The sequence below is a fragment of the Nerophis ophidion genome, linkage group LG24 (genome assembly GCF_033978795.1).
Source record: "Nerophis ophidion isolate RoL-2023_Sa linkage group LG24, RoL_Noph_v1.0, whole genome shotgun sequence".
Classification (NCBI taxonomy): domain Eukaryota; kingdom Metazoa; phylum Chordata; class Actinopteri; order Syngnathiformes; family Syngnathidae; genus Nerophis; species Nerophis ophidion.
In genome coordinates this window covers 6,713,648-6,734,911 of record NC_084634.1, presented here as the reverse complement: position 1 = coordinate 6,734,911, position 21,264 = coordinate 6,713,648, and the positions used below count along the sequence as shown (strand labels likewise).

Below are 21,264 nucleotides of genomic sequence, written 5' to 3'. Positions count from 1 at the left end.
CCAATACGGCCTTTTTAGTTTACTAAATTACAATTTTAAATTTCCCGGGAGTTTCGTCTTCGAAACGTCGTGTAATGATGACGTGTACACAAGATGTCACGGGTTTTTAGGAAGTATGAGCGCTGCACACACACACAGCTAAAAGTCGTCTGCTTTAACGGCATAATTACACAGTATTTTGGACATCTGTGTTGCTGAATCTTTTGCAATTTGTTCAATTAATAATGGAGAAGTCACGGTAGAAAGATGGAGTTGGGAAGTTTTAGCCTTTAACCACACAAACACAAGGTGATTCCTTTTTTAAAATTCCTGGAAGTGAAACTTTCCTATGCATCAGAGCGCGGTCAAGCGAACATGGATCCTACCGAATGTCAACCAGCAGGTTTCGGTGAGAAAATTGTGGTTAAAAGGTCAGTTTTTACCGGAGAAAAGCGGAGCTTGTGCCGTCCATAGCTGGCGTCGACTTCCCTGAGACATTGCAGGTCAACACACCCGTGGAGACACCCTTCCGACTATTAGGTACTGTTAAACTTACTAAAACACTAGCAACACAATAGAAAGATAAGGGATTTCCCAGAATTATCCTAGTAAATGTGTCTAAAAACATCCCAATGCAATCGCGTTTTTTTTGTTGTTTTTTCAAGTCCGTCATTATCAATATCCTCAAACACGAATCTTTCATCCTCGCTCAAATTAATGGGGAAATTGTCGTTTTCTCGGTCCGAATAGCACTTTTTGTTGGAGGCTCCCATTAAAAACAATGTGAATATGTGAGGAACCATCAACATGTGACGTCATCGTCTGCGACTTCCGGTAGAGGCAGGGCTTTTCTCTTAGCACCGAAAGTTGCGAACTTTATCCTGGATGTTCTCTACTAAATCCTTTCAGCAAAAATATGGCAATATCGCGAAATGATCAAGTATGACACATGCTATCCCCGTTTAAATAAGAACATCTCATTTCAGTAGGCCTTTAATGCTCTATCTGTATTTTCTTATGTTTTCTTGATTTGATGTTGAAAGGGCTTTGTTTTTGTGTGAATTATAAATGTATGTTTGTTGTTTAATAATTTAAAAAAAAAATCGTGGTCTACCACTTCGAGACTCGCTTTGGCAATGAGCCGGAAGTGACGTCAGGTGAATGCAAACCTACCACATTCTACAAGACTTAAAAAAAGACTACCATCAAAGACGAATGAATAAGTAACGGATAATATTTTTCCCCGTTTCTTTTATTTGTTCTTTCTTCGTGTCAGTGTTGTTTTAATACCCTTTTTAATGTTCGAGGACTATAACGGAAATAGTGTATTTATTCTGAAAATGTACAATAGACGTGTTACTTGTTTCTCTCGCGAGATCTGACAACACTGCGCGTGAACTAAACAGGACGAAGAACAAGCAAAATGGCGTTCGACGGGGAAGACGTTATAATTAATACAGCACTGTGTTCTTATTCAGCACGTACATGTACACATTTGTGTCGTGTTATAGAGTAAACATCGTTATTAATTGTTTGTATCCGGATACATTAGTCTGAGTGCACGTTGACATGAAGCTCCCCGTGCTAGCATAGCTGGCTAGTTAGCTTAGCTTGTTAGCCGCTAACAAAGACGGGCGGAAGTGATGAAAACACATCGCTAAGCAGAGATCAAGTGTGAGTGTAAAGTGTTGTGATTGTGTGAAAAATGTGCGAAAGAACGAGAGCAGAGTACGAGGAGGAACTTTGTCCAACAAAAGAGGAGAAGGAGCGACAACGTCAACTACTGGACGCTGTTTTCAAGAAACATCAAGTTGTGTCACACAGAACAGGTTTGTTTACTTCTTATTCTAACATGTTTACTAACTTTATATTTCATTATTCACTTTTTTTTTGTACATAGATTGTCAAATTGAAGGCGAATGGTCTTGTGAGAGTGATGCAGCGCTTTGGTTTTATTTTGACCCAGCCACCAAAATCACAAAAAAGGGAAGATAAATATTTCATATGTTGACAAAACATATATGACTGAAGTAGTTTTGGAATTAGTTTTTAAAAAATGTATTTTATTATTTTATTTTTGCTCAATAAAGTTAATAATGTTGAGATTAAGATTACGATGAGTTTATTCGGCGCTCTAGGCGCAGTCAAGGCGTTGAGGGGTTCCGGTTTGGTGACCGCAGGATTAGGTCTCTGCTTTTTGCAGATGATGTGGTCCTGATGGCTTCATCTGGCCGGGATCTTCAGCTCTCACTGGATCGGTTTGCAGCCGAGTGTGAAGCGACCGGAATGAGAATCAGCACCTCCAAGTCCGAGTTCATGGTTCTCGCCCGGAAAAGGGTGGAGTGCCATCTCTGGGTTGGGGAGGAGACCCTGCCCCAAGTGGAGGAGTTCAAGTACCTAGGAGTCTTGTTCACGAGTGGGGGAAGAGTGGATCGTGAGATCGACAGGCGGATCGGTGCGGCGTCTTCAGTAATGCGGACGTTGTACCGATCCGTTGTGGTGAAGAAGGAGCTGAGCCGGAAGGCAAAGCTCTCAATTTACCGGTCGATCTACGTTCCCATCCTCACCTATGGTCATGAACTTTGGGTCATGACCGAAAGGATAAGATCACGGGTACAAGCGGCCGAAATGAGTTTCCTCTCCCTTAGAGATAGGGTGAGAAGCTCTGTCATCCGGGAGGGACTCAAATTAAAGCCGCTGCTCCTCCACATCCAGAGGAGCCAGATGAGGTGGTTCGGGCATCTGGTCAGGATGCCACCCGAACGCCTCCCTAGGGAGTTGTTTAGGGCACGTCCAATCGGTAGGAGGCCACGGGGAAGACCCAGGACACGTTGGGAAGACTATGTCTCCCGGCTGGCCTGGGAACGCCTCGGGATCCCCCGGGAAGAGCTAGACGAAGTGGCTGGGGAAAGGGAAGTCTAGGTTTCCCTGCTTAGGCTGTTGCCCCCGCGACCCGACCTCGGATAAGCGGAAGAAGATGGATGGATGGATGGAGTTTATTCGGGCAACACGGTAGAAGAGAGGTTAGTGCGTCTGCCTCACAATACGAAAGTCCTGGGTTCGATCCTTGATTGATTGATTGATACTTTTATTAGTAGATTGCACAGTTCAGTACATATTCTGTAGAATTGACCACTAAATGGTAACACCCGAACACATTTTTCAATTTATTTAAGTCAGGGTCCACGTTACTCTGTTCATGGTACAAATATATACTATCGGCATAATACAGTCATCACACAAGTTAATCATCAGGGTATATACATTGAAATATTTACGTTATTTACAATCCGGGGGTTGGTTGATATCACCATTTCAGTCATCAACAATAATATCATCTGAGAAATGGACATTGAAACAGTGTAGGTCTGACTTGGTAGGATATGGACAGCCAGCAGTGAACATAATAGGGAGCTCAGAAAGCATAAGAACAAGTATATACATTTGAATATTATATTTGATTATTTACAATCCGGGGAGGTGGGATGTGGTGGGGGGAAGGTGTTAGTCAAGGGTCGTAGTTGCCTGGAGGCGTTCTTTTAGTGCGGTTTTGAAGGAGGGTATAGATGCACTTACTTTTACACCTGTTGATGTGGCATTGAAGGAAAATGAGTTAAGACCTTCGTTAGATCAGAATCTGGGTTTGACGTGGGTTGTGGAGCTCCCCCTGGTGTTGTGGTTATGGCGGTCATTAAGGAAGTAGATTGACATGTACTTCGGTATCAGCGCTCGGGATCATTCTGTGTGGAGTTTGCATGTCCTCCCTGTGACAACGTGGGTTCCCTCCGGGTACTCCGGCTTCCTCCCACCTCCAAAGACATGCACCTGGGGATAGGTTGATTGGCAACACTAAATGGTCCCTAGTGTGTGAATGTTGTCTATCTATCTGTGTCATACTTGCCAACCCTCCTGATTTCCCTGGAAGACTCCTGAATTTCAGTGCGCCCTCCCGAAAATCTCCCGGGGCAACCATTTTCCCGAATTTCTTCCAATTTCCACCCGGACAACAATATTGGGGGCGGGCCTTAAAGGCACTGCCTTAAGCATCATCTCTCACCTGAAATCTTCACCCCTTAACAGCCGCATGCTTGTCCAGGCGTCCGCTTTTCCTCCATTTAAACAGCGTGCTGGCCCAGTCACACAACAATGTAGCGTTGGACGGGTTTAACAATGATCTTTACTCGAGGATGTCAAGAAATGCCGACACGTTGTATGACAGAGGTCGGGAACCTTTTTGGCTGAGAGAGCCAAAAAGCCAAATATTTTAAAATATATTTCCGTAAGAGCCATATAATATATTTTTTAACACTGAACACAACTAAACGCATAAGACCAACATTTCTAGAGTATAATAGGTCCCTTATTCTTTGTAATAACATTGTTATTCTGAAGCTAACTGTGGAGGGGTCGTGGCCTGCGGGCCTGCAGCGACAGGTGCGTACAAGGCCCATCTGGGCCTTGTTATCTAATCACCTGTTGCTCTGTTATAAGCAGCAGCCAGGAGGAGAGACTGGGTTGGGGCTGGAAATACTATTGCTGGAAAGCAACTGAGAGACTTATTGACAAATAAAACAATATTGTAACCCTGAAACAGGCTCTCATGTCGGTGCTTGGGGGTCTGAAGAACCCCCAGGAGGGCAAGCCCCACACTAGCCAATAATAAATAAATAACTTCTTACCATTAACGCAACTTCTTGAACAGGTGCGGTAGAAAACGGATGGATGGATTAAAAATGCATGAGAATGTTTTATATTTTGAACATTATTTTTAACACTGTGATTACAAGTGGAATTATTCATTACTTATTGTGTTAGGCAATGTCAGCTCAGATTTATCCGAGAGCCAGATGCAGTCATCAAAAGAGCCACATCTGGCTCTAAAGCCATAGGTTCCCTACCCCTGTTGTATGATCTTTAAACTGGTTTAATGATAACGTTGATTTCAAACACACACACACACACACACACACACACACACACACACACACACACACACACACACACACACACACACACACACACACACACACACACACACACACAAGTGAATGCAATTCATACTTGGTCAACAGCCATACAGGTCACACTGACGGTGGCCTCAAACAATTTCAACACTGTTACAAATATGCGCCACACTGTGAGTCCACACCAAACAAGAATGACAAACACATTTCGAGAGAAAATCTGCACCGTAACACAACATAAACACAACAGAACAAATACCCAGAACCCCTTGCAGCACTAACTCTTCCGGGAAGCTATAATAGCATCAACGGCTTTTGGAGCTCAGTGCGCAACTGCACACGCAACAAGAAGGAGACGAAGCAGAAGAACAAAGAAGAGACATGGTGACAACGAGTAAGAAGAAGAAGTACGCTTGCCAGTTCCGAAATGATTGGATAAAAAGAATTTCATTTCATCCAGGACAGCTCAAAGGGGAAGGGGTATGCTGCCTGTACCTCAACCCCGCCCCCGCAACTACACCCCCACCCCCCAATCTCCCGAGTTCGGAGGTCTCAAGGTTGGCAAGTACGATCAATCAATCAATCAATGTTTATTTACATAGCCCTAAATCACAAATGTCTCAAAGGACTGCACAAACCATTACGACTACGACATCCTTGGAAGAACCCACAAAAGGGCAAGGAAAAATCACACCCAATGGGACGCCAGTGACAATGCTGACTATGAGAAACCTTGGAGAGGACCTCAAATGTGGGCAACCCCCCCCCTCTAGGGGACCGAAAGCAATGGATGTCGAGCGGGTCTAACATGATACTGTGAAAGTTCAATCCATAGTGGCTCCAACACAGCCGCGAGAGTTCAGTTCAAGCGGATCCAAGACAGCAGCGAGAGTCCCGTCCACAGGAAACCATCTCAAGCGGATCAGCAGCGTAGAGATGTCCCCAACCGATACAGGCGAGCGGTCCATCCTGGGTCCCGACTCTGGACAGCCAGTACTTCATCCATGGTCATCGGACCGGACCCCCTCCACCATCTGTGTTGGGCCTGCTATGAGGGGGCGACTTGTCCAGGGTGTGTACCCCGCCAACCTTCTGAATGCAGCTGAGATAGGCTCCAGCACCCCTCTCGACACCGAACGGGACAATCGATAGAAAATGGATGGATGATTTTATTTCAAAGGGGACAATGCAATGTCAAAAAACGCATGACTACACATGGTTAAAAAATTCAGAACTAGCCAGAAGACTAGTTTTCACCTGTAGTGCCCTGGCTGTGATGTAAAAAAGGCAGTGAAACTACAATTTAAAAAGACAAGAAAGAGAGCGAAAATAAAAAAAAAGCACACAATACATATACAGTATGAGAAAAAATATCAATCAATCAATCAATGTTTACTTATATAGCCCTAAATCACTAGTGTCTCAAAGGGCTGCACAAACCACCACGACATCCTCGGTAGGCCCACATAAGGGCAAGGAAAACTCACACCCAGTGGGACGTCGGTGACAATGATGACTATGAGAACCTTGGAGAGGAGGAAAGCAATGGATGTCGAGCGGGTCTAACATGATACTGTGAAAGTTCAATCCATAATGGATCCAACACAGTCGCGAGAGTCCAGTCCAAAGCGGATCCTACACAGCAGCGAGAGTCCCGTTCACAGCGGAGCCAGCAGGAAACCATCCCAAGCGGAGGCGGATCAGCAACGCAGAGATGTCCCCAGCCGATACACAGGCGAGTAGTACATGGCCACCGGATCGGACCGGACCCCCTCCACAAGGGAGAGTGGGACATAGGAGAAAAAGAAAAGAAATGGCAGATCAACTGGTGTAAAAAGGGAGTCTATTTAAAGGCTAGAGTATACAAATGAGTTTTAAGGTGAGACTTAAATGCTTACAATACAACATCACTAAATAACATTTATCTTAGCATCAAAACAGGCTCAGATTTTAGTGCTGGGAGCTGCAGGCGTTGATAAGCCACATTTTCTATTTTTTTTTGAAGGTCTTGTAAATTTTGACCAGTTTAACCTCCTCTGGTACTGAGTTCCACATATATGTGCTCCTTACTGACCAGGCCGACTTACTGAAAGTGCTCTGTATATGAATAAGGATGTCTTCTTATTCATATACTTTTCAAATGTTCTTGTGATCTCATGTACATAGTGAATATACCCCCCATTTTTTGGTATATATCGTTTTTCAAATCACCTGACATGTACAGTGGAGCAGAAAAGTATTTAGTCAGCCAGCGATTGTGCAAGTTCTCCCACTTAAAATGATGACAGAGGTCTGTCATTTTCATCATAGGTACACTTCAACTGTGAGAGACAGAATGTGAAAAAAAAATCCAGAAATTCACATTGTAGGAATTTTAAAGAATTTATTTGTAAATTATGGTGGAAAATAAGTATTTGGTCAACCATTCAAAGCTCTCACTGGCTCAAAATCTCACGATACATGGCCCCATTCATTCTTTCCTTAACACGGATCAGTCGTCCTGTCCCCTTAGCAGAAAAACAGCCCCAAAGCATGATGTTTCCACCCCCATGCTTCACAGTAGGTATGGTGTTCTTGGGATCCAACTCAGTATTCTTCTTCCTCCAAACACGACGAGTTGAGTTTATACCAAAAAGTTCTATTTTGGTTTCATCTGACCACATGACATTCTCCCAATCCTCTGCTGTATCATCCATGTATCCATTTTGGTATAAACTCAACTCGTCGTGGAATGAACACATTATTAGGCCTAATTTTGTTATGATGCCCCGCTGGATGCATTAAACAATGTAACAAGGTTTTCCAAAATAAATCAACATTAAGTTATGGAAAAAATGCCAACATGACACTGCCATATTTATTATTGAAGTCACAAAGTGCATTATTATTTTTAAAGAGCTTCAAAACAGCAGCTTTGGATTTGGGATATGCTCTCCCTGAGAAAGCATGAGGAGGTTGATGAGGTGGGGGAGGGGGGTGAAGGTCGCAGGGGGTGTATATTTTTAGCGTCCCAGAAGGGTCAGTGCTGCAAGGGGTTCTGGGTGTTTGTTCCGTTGTGTTTATGTTGTGGGGCTTCACGGTGGCAGAGGGGTTAGTGCGTCTGCCTCATAATACGAAGGTCCTGCAGTCCTGGGTTCAAATCCAGGCTCGGTATCTTTCTGTGTGGAGTTTGCATGTTCTCCCCGTGAATGCGTGGGTTCCCTCCGGGTACTCCGGCTTCCTCCCACTTCCAAAGACATGCACCTGGGGATAGGTTGATTGGCAACACTAAATGGTCCCTAGTGTGTGAATGTGAGTGTGAATGTTGTCTGTCTATCTGTGTTGGCCCTGCGATGAGGTGGCGACTTGTCCAGGGTGTACCCCGCCTTCCGCCCGATTGTAGCTGAGATAGGCGCCAGCGCCCCCCGCAACCCCAAAAGGGAATAAGTGGTAGAACATGGATGGATGGATGTTTATGTTGTGTTACGGTGCGGATGTTCTCCCGAAATGTGTTTGTCATTCTTGTTTGGTGTGGGTTCACAGTGGGGCGCGTATTTGTGACAGTGTTAAAGTTGTTTATACGGCCACCCTCAGTGTGACCTGTATGGCTGTTGATCAAGTATGCCTTGCATTCACTTGTGTGTGTGAAAAGCCATAGATATTATGTGACCGGGCCGGCACGCAAAGGCAGTGCTTTTAGGGTTTTTTGGCGCTCTGTACTCCTCCCTACGTCCGTGTACACAGTGGCGTTTAAAAAAGTCATACATTTTACTCTTTGAACCCGATACCGATAATTTTGAAACCGATAAATTCCGATATTACATTTTAAAGCATTTACAGGCCGATAATATTATTGGACATCTCTAATTCTGGCTCGTACTTATGAAGGCTTTTCAAGTTGGTCCGCATTTTGACAAAAGGAACTTTTTCCTGTGTTATTGATTGTTTAGCTAGACACTTTTAACACAGCACACAAATAATCTCATTGTGTTAACACTGTCAGTCAAAAACTATTTCTCTTCTCTCTCAATCTTTGTTTACTGATTTACCCAACAGACGTCCAGCAGCAGCCCCACATAAAAGAGGAAGAGGAGGAAGTGTGGATCACCCAGGTGGGACCGTGTCTTCTAGGGCAGGAGGAGGCTGATCTCAGCAAGTTTCCACTGACTGTTGTCTCTGTGAAGACTGAAGAGCATGAAGACAAACCACCTGAGTCCTCACAGCTTCATCACAGTCCAAGTAAGCACAACATCAACATATTTTATTCTCAGGGCATTCACTCCGTCACAACTGGACTGTTCATTTTGTCTTAGAAGACGTTTGGCCTCTCATCCAAGTAGGCTTCATCAGTTCATGCTCATAGACTTCAAGTCTTGAATCTAATCATTTGAACTTAAGGCCTTAGAGTTTCTTAGAATATATCAAAGTATCTTACTTTTACTTTCAATTTCATTGAAAATAATTACATAAACTAATTAACTGTTGTCAGGTTCAAACACCGATGACATCTCTTAAACAGACAAAAAGCAAGGAATCATGCAGAGACAAGAGTTGAATTTAGCTCATGAGGAGAACACATGGAGCTGCACACTCAGTCAGAGTCTCGCCCTACGCTCTAAAGTACAGCTCCGGCGTTCCTCTATTTATTCAGGAGTTCCCCAGTAAACATCACAGAGGCCGCCTCTAAAAGGAGTGGTCACACATATGCAAAGCAGCTCCAGTACGCACAATACGTGACGGGATGTGCTGGGGGGCCTTGCGATTTCGCCTTGTCTCTGCTACGTCTGCGTGCTGTCGTCTTATCTTCGTTGAGGTGCTTGAAGTCCTTGGCTGTTGGCGGGCTAAAACAAAGATCACATCTGCGGCTGAGGCCACCCCTCATATCAATCAATCAATCAATGTTTACTTATATAGCCCTAAATCACTGCAATGGAAGATAAGAAGTTTTGTCCTTGCACAGATAGAAAAGTCTAACTGGAGCACAATAAATAACAACTATAGCAACGGCCTTCATGCAAAACATAATTATTCTAACAGCTGTGCAGCCCGATCAGAATTTATACAAACCCCGTTTCCATATGAGTTGGGAAATGGTGTTAGATGTAAATATAAACGGAATATAAACGGAATACAATTAATATTTTCAACCCATATTCAGTTGAATATGCTACAAAGAAAACATATTTGACGTTCAAACTGATAAACATTTTTTGTGTGCAAATAATCATTACATTTAGAATTCTATGCCAGCAGCACATGACAAAGAAGTTGGGAAAGGTGGCAATAAATACTGATAAAGTTGAGGAATGCTCATCAAACACTTATATGGAACATCCCACAGGTGTGCAGGCTAATTGGGAACAGGTGGGTGCCATGATTGGGTATAAAAACAGCTTCCTTGAACTGCTAAGTAATTCACAAACAAGGATGGGGTGAGGGTCACCACTTTGTAAGCAAATTGTGGAACAGTTTTAGAACAACATTTCTCAACGAGCTATTGCAAGGAATTTAGGGATTTTACCATCTACGGTCGGTAAAATCATCAAAAGGTTCAGAGAATCTGGAGAAATCACTGCACGTAAGCGATGATATTACGGACTTTTGATCCCTTAGGCGGTACTGCATCAAAAACCCACAACAGTGTGTAAAGGATATCACCACATGGGCTCAGGAACACTACATAAAACCACTGTCAGTAACTACAGTTGGTCGCTAGATCTGTAAGTGCAAGTTAAAACTCTACTATGCAAAGCCAAACCCATTTATCAACAACATCCTGAAACGCTGCCGGCTTCGCTGGGCCAGAGCTCATGTAAGATGGACTGATGCAAAGTGGAAAGGTGTTCTGTGGTCTGACGAGTCCACATTTCAAATTATATTTGGAAACAGAGGACGTGGTGTCCTCCAGAACAAAGAGGAAAATAACCATTCGGATTGTTATAGGCGCAAAGTTCAAAAGCCAACATCTGTGATGGTATGGGGGTGCATTAGTGCCCAAGGCATGGGTAACTTACACATCTGTGAAGGCACCATTAATGCTGAAAGGTCCATACAGGTTTTGGAGCAACATATGTTGTCATCCAAGCAACGTTATCATGGACGCCCCTGCTTATTTCAGCAAGACGAGTGTTACAACAGCGTGGCTTCGTAAAAAAAGAGTGCGGGTACTTTCCTGGCCCGCCTGCAGTCCAGACCTGTCTGCCATCGAAAATGTGTGGCGCATTATGAAGCGTAAAATACGACAGCGGAGACCCCGGACTGTTGAACGACTGAAGCTCTACATAAAACAAGAATGGGAAAGAATTCCACTTTCAAAGCTTCAACAATTAGTTTCCTCAGTTCCCAAACGTTTATTGAGTGTTGTTAAAAGAAAAGGTGATGTAACACAGTGGTGAACATGCCCTTTCCCAACTACTTTGGCACGTGTTGCAGCCATGAAATTCTAAGTTAATTATTATTTGCAAAAAAAATATATAGTTTATGAGTTTGAACATCAAATATCTTGTCTTTGTAGTGCATTCAACTGAATATGAGTTGAAAAGGATTTGCAAATCATTGTATTCCGTTTATATTTACATCTAACACAATTTCCCAACTCTTATGGAAACGGGGGTTGTATATTGCAATAAACATTTAATGCCATACTTGGTAGAAGAAAAAAAAGTCCCCCACACGGCTTGGTTTTATTTACTTGTGAATAATGTTGTAAAGCGCTGCGTGTTCATACGATAGCTTCTTTCTCTATAGTACATGTAAACGTACTGAATGTGTCATGTGACTGAGCAAAGCTGAACAGTTCTGAAGCATGTGTTTGTCCTCTCGTGTCCTGCAGACGAAAAAAATGTTCTCCCTGAGCAGCAGGAGTGGCGCTTTAGGATGGATCAGGAGGAGCCGCAGCCCCCACACATTAAAGAGGAAGACGAGGCGCCACAGAATCTGCACCTTAAAAAGGAAGAGGAGGACCCACTGAGCCCCAACATTAAAGAGGAGGAGAAGCATCTTGAAGGACTGGAGGAGTTTCCAGTGACTGGTGTCCCTGTGAAGAGTGAAGATGGTGAGGTCAAAGGTGAGAGTGAGGAGAGGAAAGAGGCGGAGCCTCCGAGCAGCAGCTCAACAGAAGCTGATGGAGACCACTGTGGAGGATCACAAGCAGACAAGCTCTTAGCTCCACTATCAGATAGTGAGGACACAACGTCACACTCTCCTGACACTGATGATGAAGACTCTAAAGATGATAAGACATGTCACACTGACAACACACACCTGACGTGTTCCTACTGCGACAAAACTTTTAGTCATAGCTATCGGAAAGTACACATGAGAACACACACCGGGGAAAAACCTTTTTCTTGCTCAGGATGTGGGAAATGTTTTTCAAGAAAAAACGGGTTGAAAGAACACATGCAAATACACACTGGAGAAAAACCCTTTTCCTGCTCAGTATGTGGTAAAAGTTTTGTGTTAAGTCAGAATTTGAAAGTACACATGAGAATACACACTGGAGAGAAGCCGTTCTCCTGTTCAATCTGTGTCAAAAGTTTTACACAAAGTCAGTGTTTGAAAAGACACAAAAGATTACACAGCGGAGAACATGATGATGAAGACTCTAAAGAAGCTAAGACATGTCACACTGACAACACACACTTTCAATGTTCTCACTGCGGCAAAACTTTTAATTACCGCTGTGATCTGAAAGTACACATGAGAATACACACCCGAGAAAACGAGTTTTCCTGCTCGGAATGTGGTAAAGGTTTTGTACATAAACAGCATTTAAAAGTACACGTGAGAATGCACACCGGAGAAAAACCTTTTCTATGTTCAGTCTGTGGTAAAGCTTTTGTACAAAGTCAAAACTTGAAAGTGCACATGAAAACACACACTGGAGAAAAACCTTTTGTTTGTTCAGTCTGCGCTAAAGGTTTCTTACAAAGTCACGATTTGAAAACACACATGAGAACGCACACCGGAGAAAAACCATTCCCATGCTCAGTTTGCAATAAAACATTCCCTCAAAAGTACCATTTGGAGAGACACACAAGAGTACACACCGGAGAAAAACCTTTTACCTGTTCGATCTGTTGCAAAAGTTTTGCACATAAGAAGAATTTAAAAGTGCACATGCGAACGCACACTGGTGAGAAATCGTTTTTATGTTCAAACTGCAACAAAAGCTTCGGTGACCAAGCGACACTTGGACGACACATGAGAATACACACCGGAGAGAAAGTGTTTAGTTGCAGTGTGTGTGGTGAACGATTCTCTTATAAGTACCAGTGTAAGAAACACAAGTGTGCTGGTGAGAACAGCAGCAGCAAATGAAGCTGCAGGATTTGAAATAAAGTGTCAAAACTTTGTTAACCTTGACTTTCTAACAACATCAGTACAAACCCCGTTTCCATATGAGTTGGGAAATTGTGTTAGATGTAAATATAAACAGAATACAATGATTTGCAAAACCTTTTCAACTCATATTCAATTGAATGCGCTACAAAGACAACATATTTGATGTAAAAACTCATAAACTTTTTTTTTTTTGTAAATAATAATTAACTTAGAATTTCATGGCTGCAACACGTGCCAAAGTAGTTAGGAAAGGGCATGTTCACCACTGTGTTACATCACTTTTTCTTTTAACAACACTCAATAAACGTTTGGGAACTGAGGAAACTAATTGTTGAAGCTTTGAAAGTGGAATTCTTTCCCATTCTTGTTTTATGTAGAGCTTCAGTCGTTCAACAGTCCGGGGTCTCCGCTGTCATATTTTACGCTTCATAACGCGCCACATTTTCGATGGGAAACAGGAAAGTACCCGCACTCTTTTTTTTTTTTTTTTATGAAGCCACGCTATCGTAACACTTGTCTTGCTGAAATAAGCAGGGGCGTCCATTATAATGTTGCTTGGATGTCAACATATGTTGCTCCAAAACCTGTATGGACCTTTCAGCATTAATGGTGCCTTCACAGATGTGTAAGTTACCCATGCCTTGGGCACTAATACACCCCCATACCATCACAGATGCTGGCTTTTGAACTTTGCGCCTATAACAATCCGAATGGTTATTTTCCTCTTTGTTCTGGAGGACACCACGTCCTCTGTTTCCAAATATAATTTGAAATGTGGACTCGTCAGACCACAGAACACTTTTCCACTTTGCACCAGTCCATCTTAGGTGAGCTCGGGCCCAGGCAAGCCGGCGGCGTTTCAGGATATTGTCGATAAATGGGTTTGGCTTTGCATGGTATAGTTTTAACTTGCACTTACAGATGTAGCGACCAACTGTAGTTACTGACAGTGGTTTTATGAAGTGTTCCTGAGCCCATGTGGTGATATCCTTTACACACTGATTTCGGTTTTTGATGCAGTACCGCCTGAAGGATCAAAAGTCCGTAATATCATCGCTTGCGTGCAGTGATTTCTCCAGATTCTCTGAACTTTTTGATGATTTTACGGACCGTAGATGGTAAAATCCCCAAATTCCTTGCAATAGCTCGTTGAGAAATGTTGTTCTAAAACTGTTCGACAATTTTCTTACAAATTGGTGACACTCACCCCATCCTTGTTTGTGAATTACTTAGCATTTCGTGGAAGCTGCTTTTATACCCAATCATGGCACCCACCTGTTCCCAATTAGCCTGCACACCTGTGGGGTGTTCCATATAAGTGTTTGATGAGCATTCCTCAACTTTATCAGTATTTATCGCCGCCTTTCCCAACTTCTTTGTCACGTGTTGCCGGCATCAAATTCTGAAGTTTATGATTATTTGCACACACAAAAAAAAAAGTTTATCAATTTGAACGTCAAATATCTTGTCTTTGTAGCATATTCAACTGAATATGGGTTGAAAAGGATTTGCAAATCATTGTATTCTGTTTATATTTACATCTAACACAATTTCCCAACTCATATGGAAACGGGGTTTGTGTATATAACACATTTGACATCATTGTTGTGTGTGTAACACAATATTGTAAATACGATTCTACCATTTATAGATTAGATGGTTGAGATTAGTGCCTTTTTCTGTCAATTATACACATTAATATACAACACTGTGTTCTGGTGAGAAAAGCAGCAGCAAATGCAGATAAGTTATCACAAAACTTTGTGTTGCCATCAAAAGCTGTGTTTGATCTTACCAAGCAAAATGCTTGTAAAACCCCACTGTGTAGGATGGGATGTGACATGAAGGTGTCGGTTTCTTTGATTTATTGTAATCCACAGGAAGATCTTGTCTTGACCTAAGATCTACAAAGCGGAGAGGAAGCAGGACCTAACGCAGGAGTAGGGAACCTATGGCTCTCGAGCCAGATGTGGCTCTTTTGATGACTGCATCTCAGATAAATCTTAGCTGACGTTGCTTAACACAATATAGTGAAGTGAAGTGAATTATATTTATATAGCGCTTTTCTCAAGTGACTCAAAGCGCTTTTACATAGTGACACCCAATATCTAAGTTACATTTAAACCAGTGTGGGTGGCACTGGGAGCAGGTGGGTAAAGTGTCTTGCCCAAGGACACAACGGCAGTAACTAGGATGGCAGAAGCGGGAATCGAACCTGCAACCCTCAAGTTGCTGGCACGGCCGCTCTACCAACCGAGCTATGCCACCCCATATAAAATAAATAATTCCTCTGGTAATCACAGTGTTTAAAATAACGTTCAAAATATAAAACATTCTCATAAATTTTATTCCATCCATCCATTTACTACCGCACCGGGCGGGCATAGCTCGGTTGGTGGAGTGGCCGTGCCAGCAACTTGAGGGTTGCAGGTTCGATTCCCGCTTCCGCCATCCTAGTCATTGCCGTCGTGTCCTTGGGCAAGACACTTTACCCACCTGCTCCCAGTGCCACCCACACTGGTTTCAATGTAACTTAGATATTGGGTGTCACTATGTAAAGCGCTTTGAGTCTCTTGAGAAAAGCGCTATATAAATATACTTCACTACGTCACCTGTTCAAGAAGTTGCATTAATGGTAAGAAGTATTTTATTTATTATTGGTTAGCTTTAGAATAACAATCTTATTAAAAAGGATACAAGACGTATTATACTCTAAAAATGTTGGTCTTACTTAAAAATGCAGGCATTTAGTTGTATTTAGTGTTAAAAAAAAGATATTTTATGGCTCCCGCGGTAATACATTTTAAAATATTTGCTTTCATGGCTCTCTTAGCCAAAAAAGTTCCCGACTCCTGACTTAATGCAAGCTCCAGACATCTTTTCTTTGAACTGTTTTGGGACCGAGTGCAACAGCTTTTTACGACCCCGTCTCTCCTTAAAAAACAGCTGTTGCTATGTAATCAGGGAAAGTCCAAATAAAAGCGGAGGCATGCAACTTTTTGCCAGAGCGTGGTGGAAGACTGTACAAAGAGCACAGCCCAGACGTTTCTCCTCGATGAGCTAAATTGAATTCTGTCTCTGTTTGATTCCTTGCTTCTTGTCTTGTTTAATAGATGTCATCGGTGTTTGAACCTGACAGGAGAATTTGAAATGAACTGTCAAGGCTTTGATTCGTTTGGATGTCTAAAAACATCCGCACGTATTAAATGTGACGTCATTGTTGTGTGTGTAACCACTACTTTGTTCATATGCTTTTACCAATAAAGGGGCTGTTTGCAACATTTACACGGATTTCAAGCTGGCGCCCACTTTACAATGTATTTTTACAGAGAACATCCCGCCCTGTTGTAGTTTCCGGTACGTAATGATGTACATACATAACACTACATTGTGTACTTTTATTTAAAAATGAACAAAGATTCAACATGCTACATATAATCAGCATTTTATGTGTATACAGATATTTATTACTCTCTTTTATACTAATTCATATTAGTGTTTTATATAGGTCTGCAGACCTCCAGTGGGTTCCTTGAACCACCAAACATTGTCACGAGAGCCCGGATCAGGGTTACAACACTGTTTTATTTCCATCACAAAGTGCTAGTGTTTTGCTTTTCAGCCAAATGTTTTTTTTTTATGTCCGTCTCTCGCTCTCACTCCAGGTCCAACACCGTGTCTCGCTCCGGCTGCTGCTAATAAAGGTGATAGGTGATTAGATGACAAGGCTCACCTGGGCCATCCACTCACCTATCGCTGTCTTGGAGGCCGTTCCTTGAACACAAGTTTAGTTTAGTTTAGTTTACACGTTTATTCACAATACCATATAACAATTACAATAATGGTGAATGTCATCATTTAAAGATGTTGGTACGTGAAAGGTTCCCCCAAATAAGCTAAAAGAAGCTTTTAACAGGGGGTCCAAAGGACAATATATACATGGAAAGATTAAACACCCGGTTCTGCGGCAGGTCTGCAGGCCACGCCCCCCTCCACAAGGTCTTTGGAATAATGAAGAAATACATACTTTTATTTTGTAATTGTGAATGATTCCGCAGGGCTTCACGGTGGAAGAGGGGTTGGTGCGTCTGCCTCACAATACGAAGTTCCTGAGTAGTTTTGGGTTCAATCCCGGGCTCGGGATCTTTCTGTGTGGAGTTTGCATGTTCTCCCCGTGAATGCGTGGGTTCCCTCCGGGTACTCCGGCTTCCTCCCACTTCCAAAGACATGCACCTGGGGATAGGTTGATTGGCAACACTAAATGGTCCCTAGTGTGTGAATGTGAGTGTGAATGTTGTCTGTCTATCTGTGTTGGCCCTGCGGTGAGGTGGCAACTTGTCCAGGGTGTCCACCCGATTGTAGCTGAGATAGGCACCAGCTCCCCCTGCGACCCCAAAGGGAATAAGCGGTAGAAAATGAATGGATAGAATGATTCCATAGATTAACTCCTTTATATTATATACATAATTGTTTTACATGTGTTCATACCTTTACTTTTGGGTACACATAAATCCCTCTTAGTTCATATTTACTGGTTCACACTTTAGTGGTTCACCACTTTATACATCATTTGAGGTGTGGAACTGTGTGCCTCACAGTGCAAAGGTCCTAGGTTCGATCCCCAGGATCGAGGTCTTTCTGTGTGGTGTTTGCATTTTTTCCATTTGACTGTTCCTCCCACCTCCAAAGACATGCACCTGGGGATAGGTTGATTGGCAACACTAAATGGTCCCTAGTGTGTGAATGTGAGTGTGAATGTTGTCTGTCTATCTGTGTTGGCCCTGTGATGAGGTGGCGACTTGTCCAGGGTGTACAGGTAACGAGAGCTTCTTAAAAAAGAAGTTACAGGTCTGTGAGAGCCAGCAATCTTCCTTGATTGAAGTGACCAAATACTTATTTTCCACCATAATTTACAAATAAATTATTTACAATTCCTACAATGTGAATTCCTGGATTTTTTTTCCACATTCTGTCTCTCACAGTTGAAGTGTACCTATGATGAAAATGACAGACCTCTGTCATCATTTTAAGTGGGAGAACTTGCACAATCTATGGCTGACTAAATACTTTTGTGCCCCACTATATATATATATATATATATATATATATACATATATATATATATATATATATATATACACACACACACACACACACACACACACATATGTATATATATATATACTGTATATATATATATATATATATATGTATATATATATATTACTGACTAATGTCAAAGAAAATTAAAAAGATCTTGAAAATGTTCCATATTTTGAAAGACATAAAATTATAATTAATGCTTTCTTAGTTTTGTGTTGTCTGCCCTAAATGTCAAAATATATTTTTTTGTTTATAACCCCCCCCCCCAAAAAAAAGAAACAGCAGAAAAGCAAAATAGTATTTGCAAATACATCAATTAAATACAAAATAAAAAAGGATTACTCCCTATATGTGTATATATATATATATATATATTGTTTTTGTTTTATATATATATTTTTTTATTTCTGATTATTATTATTAATAATGTACTATTTTGTCTGTTTTCTTTATTTTTTAAGTGTTGTCCCTCACATTTTCCCATTTCTTTGGATTTTTCTTTCTATATGCTAGTATTGTTTCAATATCTTTGAGGATTATAACGAAGATAATGAGGAACTATCACGTTGCTTCTTTCTCTCGCGAGATCTGACAACCCTGTACGTGAACTAAACAAGACGAAGAAAAAGCAAAATGGCGTTTGACGGAGAAGACGTTGTTGTGTTTATAATAGTTGTGTGTTCTTAATCCGTACGTACATGTACACATTTATGTCGTTTGATAGAGTAAACATATTTTTTAATTGTTTGTATTCGTATACATTAGTCCGTGCGCACTTTGCAGCTCCTCGTGTTAGCATAGCTTAGCTTGCTAGTTAGCTTAGCGTGTTAGCTGCTAACAAAGACGGGCGGAAGTGATTAAAACACATCGCTAAGCAGAGATCAAGTGTGAGTGTAAAGTGTTGTGATTGTGTGAAAATGTGCGAAAGAAGGAGAGCAGAGTACGAGGAGGAACTTTGTCCAACAAAAGCGGAGAAGGAGCGACAACATCAACTACTGGACGCTGTTTTCAAGAAACATCAAGTTGTGTTACACAGAACAGGTTTGTTTACTTCTTACTCTCGCATTTCTACTAAATTTATATTTATTTATAAACACTATTCTTAAATAAATTGTGTATAGCAGGGGTCACCAACGCGGTGCCTGTAGGCACCAGGTAGCCCGTAAGGACAAGATGAGTAGCCTGTTCTAAAAATAGCTCAAATAACAGCACTTACCAGTGAGCTGCCTCTATTTTTTAAATTGTATTTGTTTACTAGCAAGCTGGTCTCGCTTTGCTCGACATTTTTATTTCTAAGAGAGACAAAACTCAAATAGGATTTGAAAGTCCAAGAAAATATTTTGAAGACTTGGTCTTCACTTGTTTAAATAAATTCATTTATTCTTTTACTTTGCTTCTTATAACTTTCCGAAAGACAATTTTAGAGAAGAATTACAACCTTAAAAATGATTTTAGGATTTTTAAACACATATACCTTTTTACCTTTTAAACTCCTTCCTCTTCTTTCTTGACAATTTAAATCAATGTTCACATAATGTTGTATTTTTTTATTGTAAAGAATAATAAATACATTTGAATTCAAATCTTCATTTTCGTTTCTGTTTTTTCGACGAAAAATATTTGTGAAATATTTCTTCAAACTTATGATTAAAATTCCAAAAAGTTATTCTGACAAATCTAGACAATCCGTAGGGCGGTATAGCTCGGTTGGTAGAGTGGCCGTGCCAGCAACTTGAGGGTTGCAGGTTCGATTCCCGCTTCCGCCAGCCTAGTCACTGCCGTTGTGTCCTTGGGCAAGACACTTTACCCACCTGCTCCCAGTGCCACCCACACTGGTTTAAATGTAACTTAGATATTGGGTTTCACTATGTAAAGCGCTTTGAGTCATTAGAGAAAAGCGCTATATAAATATAAAGAAAAAAAAAAGTAGACTCGAATTTAAATCTTATTTCAAAGCCTTTTGAATTTCTTTTAAAATGTTTGTTCTGCAAAATGTAGAAGAAATAATGATTTGTCTTTGTTAGAAATATAGATTGGTCCAATATGTTATATATTCTAACAAAGTGCAGATTGGATTTTAACCTATTTAAAACATGTCATCACAATTCTAAAACTAATATTAATCAGGAAAAATGACTAATGGTGTTCCATAAATTTTTTTTTTAATTTTTTCAAAAAGATTTGAATTAGTTAGTTTTCTCTTCATTTTCTTCGGTTGAATTCTGAATTTTAAAGAGTCGAATTTGAAGATAAACTATGTTTCAAATTTTAATTTTAATTTTTGTCGTGTTTTCTCCTCTTTTTTTCATCATTTATTCTCTACAAAAAAACCTTCCGTATGAGGAAAAAAAATATACAACGGAATGACAGAAAGAAATAACCATTTTATATATATATATATATATATATATATATATATATATATATATATATATATATATATATATATATATATATATATATATTTTTTATTTTTATTTTTATTTTTATTTTTTTTATTTATTTATTAAAGGTAAATTGAGCAAATTGGCTATTTCTGGCAATATTTTTAAGTGTGTATCAAACTGGTAGCCCTTCGCATTAATCAGTACCCAAGAAGTAGCTCTTGGTTTCAAAAAGGTTGGTGACCCCTGATATATAGGAAGGCGAATTGTCTTTTGGGGACGAAAACAAGACAGTTTCAGACACACAATATTTATGAGAGGTTGCTGTTCCTCTCAGTTTTTAACAATGTGTATCAACATGTTTACACAAAACTCACACAGTCACTAAATATATTTTACATTGTAATCAATATAATTAATAGTTTCATGGCTAATTTCACTTCCTGATTCTGACCTACATGCATCAATGAGTGAAAGTAAACATGTGTTGTCGATCATCTTTCAATAAA

The 21,264-nt window shown here is 40.9% G+C and overlaps 1 protein-coding gene across 5 annotated transcripts in view; it reads left to right on the top strand.

The window, feature by feature from the left end:
* The first annotated feature begins 1,356 nt into the window (after nucleotides 1-1,356).
* The window catches only part of LOC133542480 (zinc finger protein 771-like), a 46,361-nt gene continuing 26,453 nt past the window's right edge, over nucleotides 1,357-21,264 (top strand). For 2 of the 5 annotated variants that reach the window (XM_061886663.1, XM_061886667.1), the window contains exon 1: nucleotides 1,357-1,808. In XM_061886663.1, coding sequence (XP_061742647.1) covers nucleotides 1,685-1,808 — 124 coding nt within the window. In that variant the 5' untranslated portion in view covers nucleotides 1,357-1,684. Of the gene's footprint in view, nucleotides 1,809-8,978; nucleotides 9,162-18,966; nucleotides 19,413-21,264 lie in introns of those variants that run through there. The other 3 variants (XM_061886662.1, XM_061886665.1, XM_061886666.1) reach the window with 2 other exon arrangements.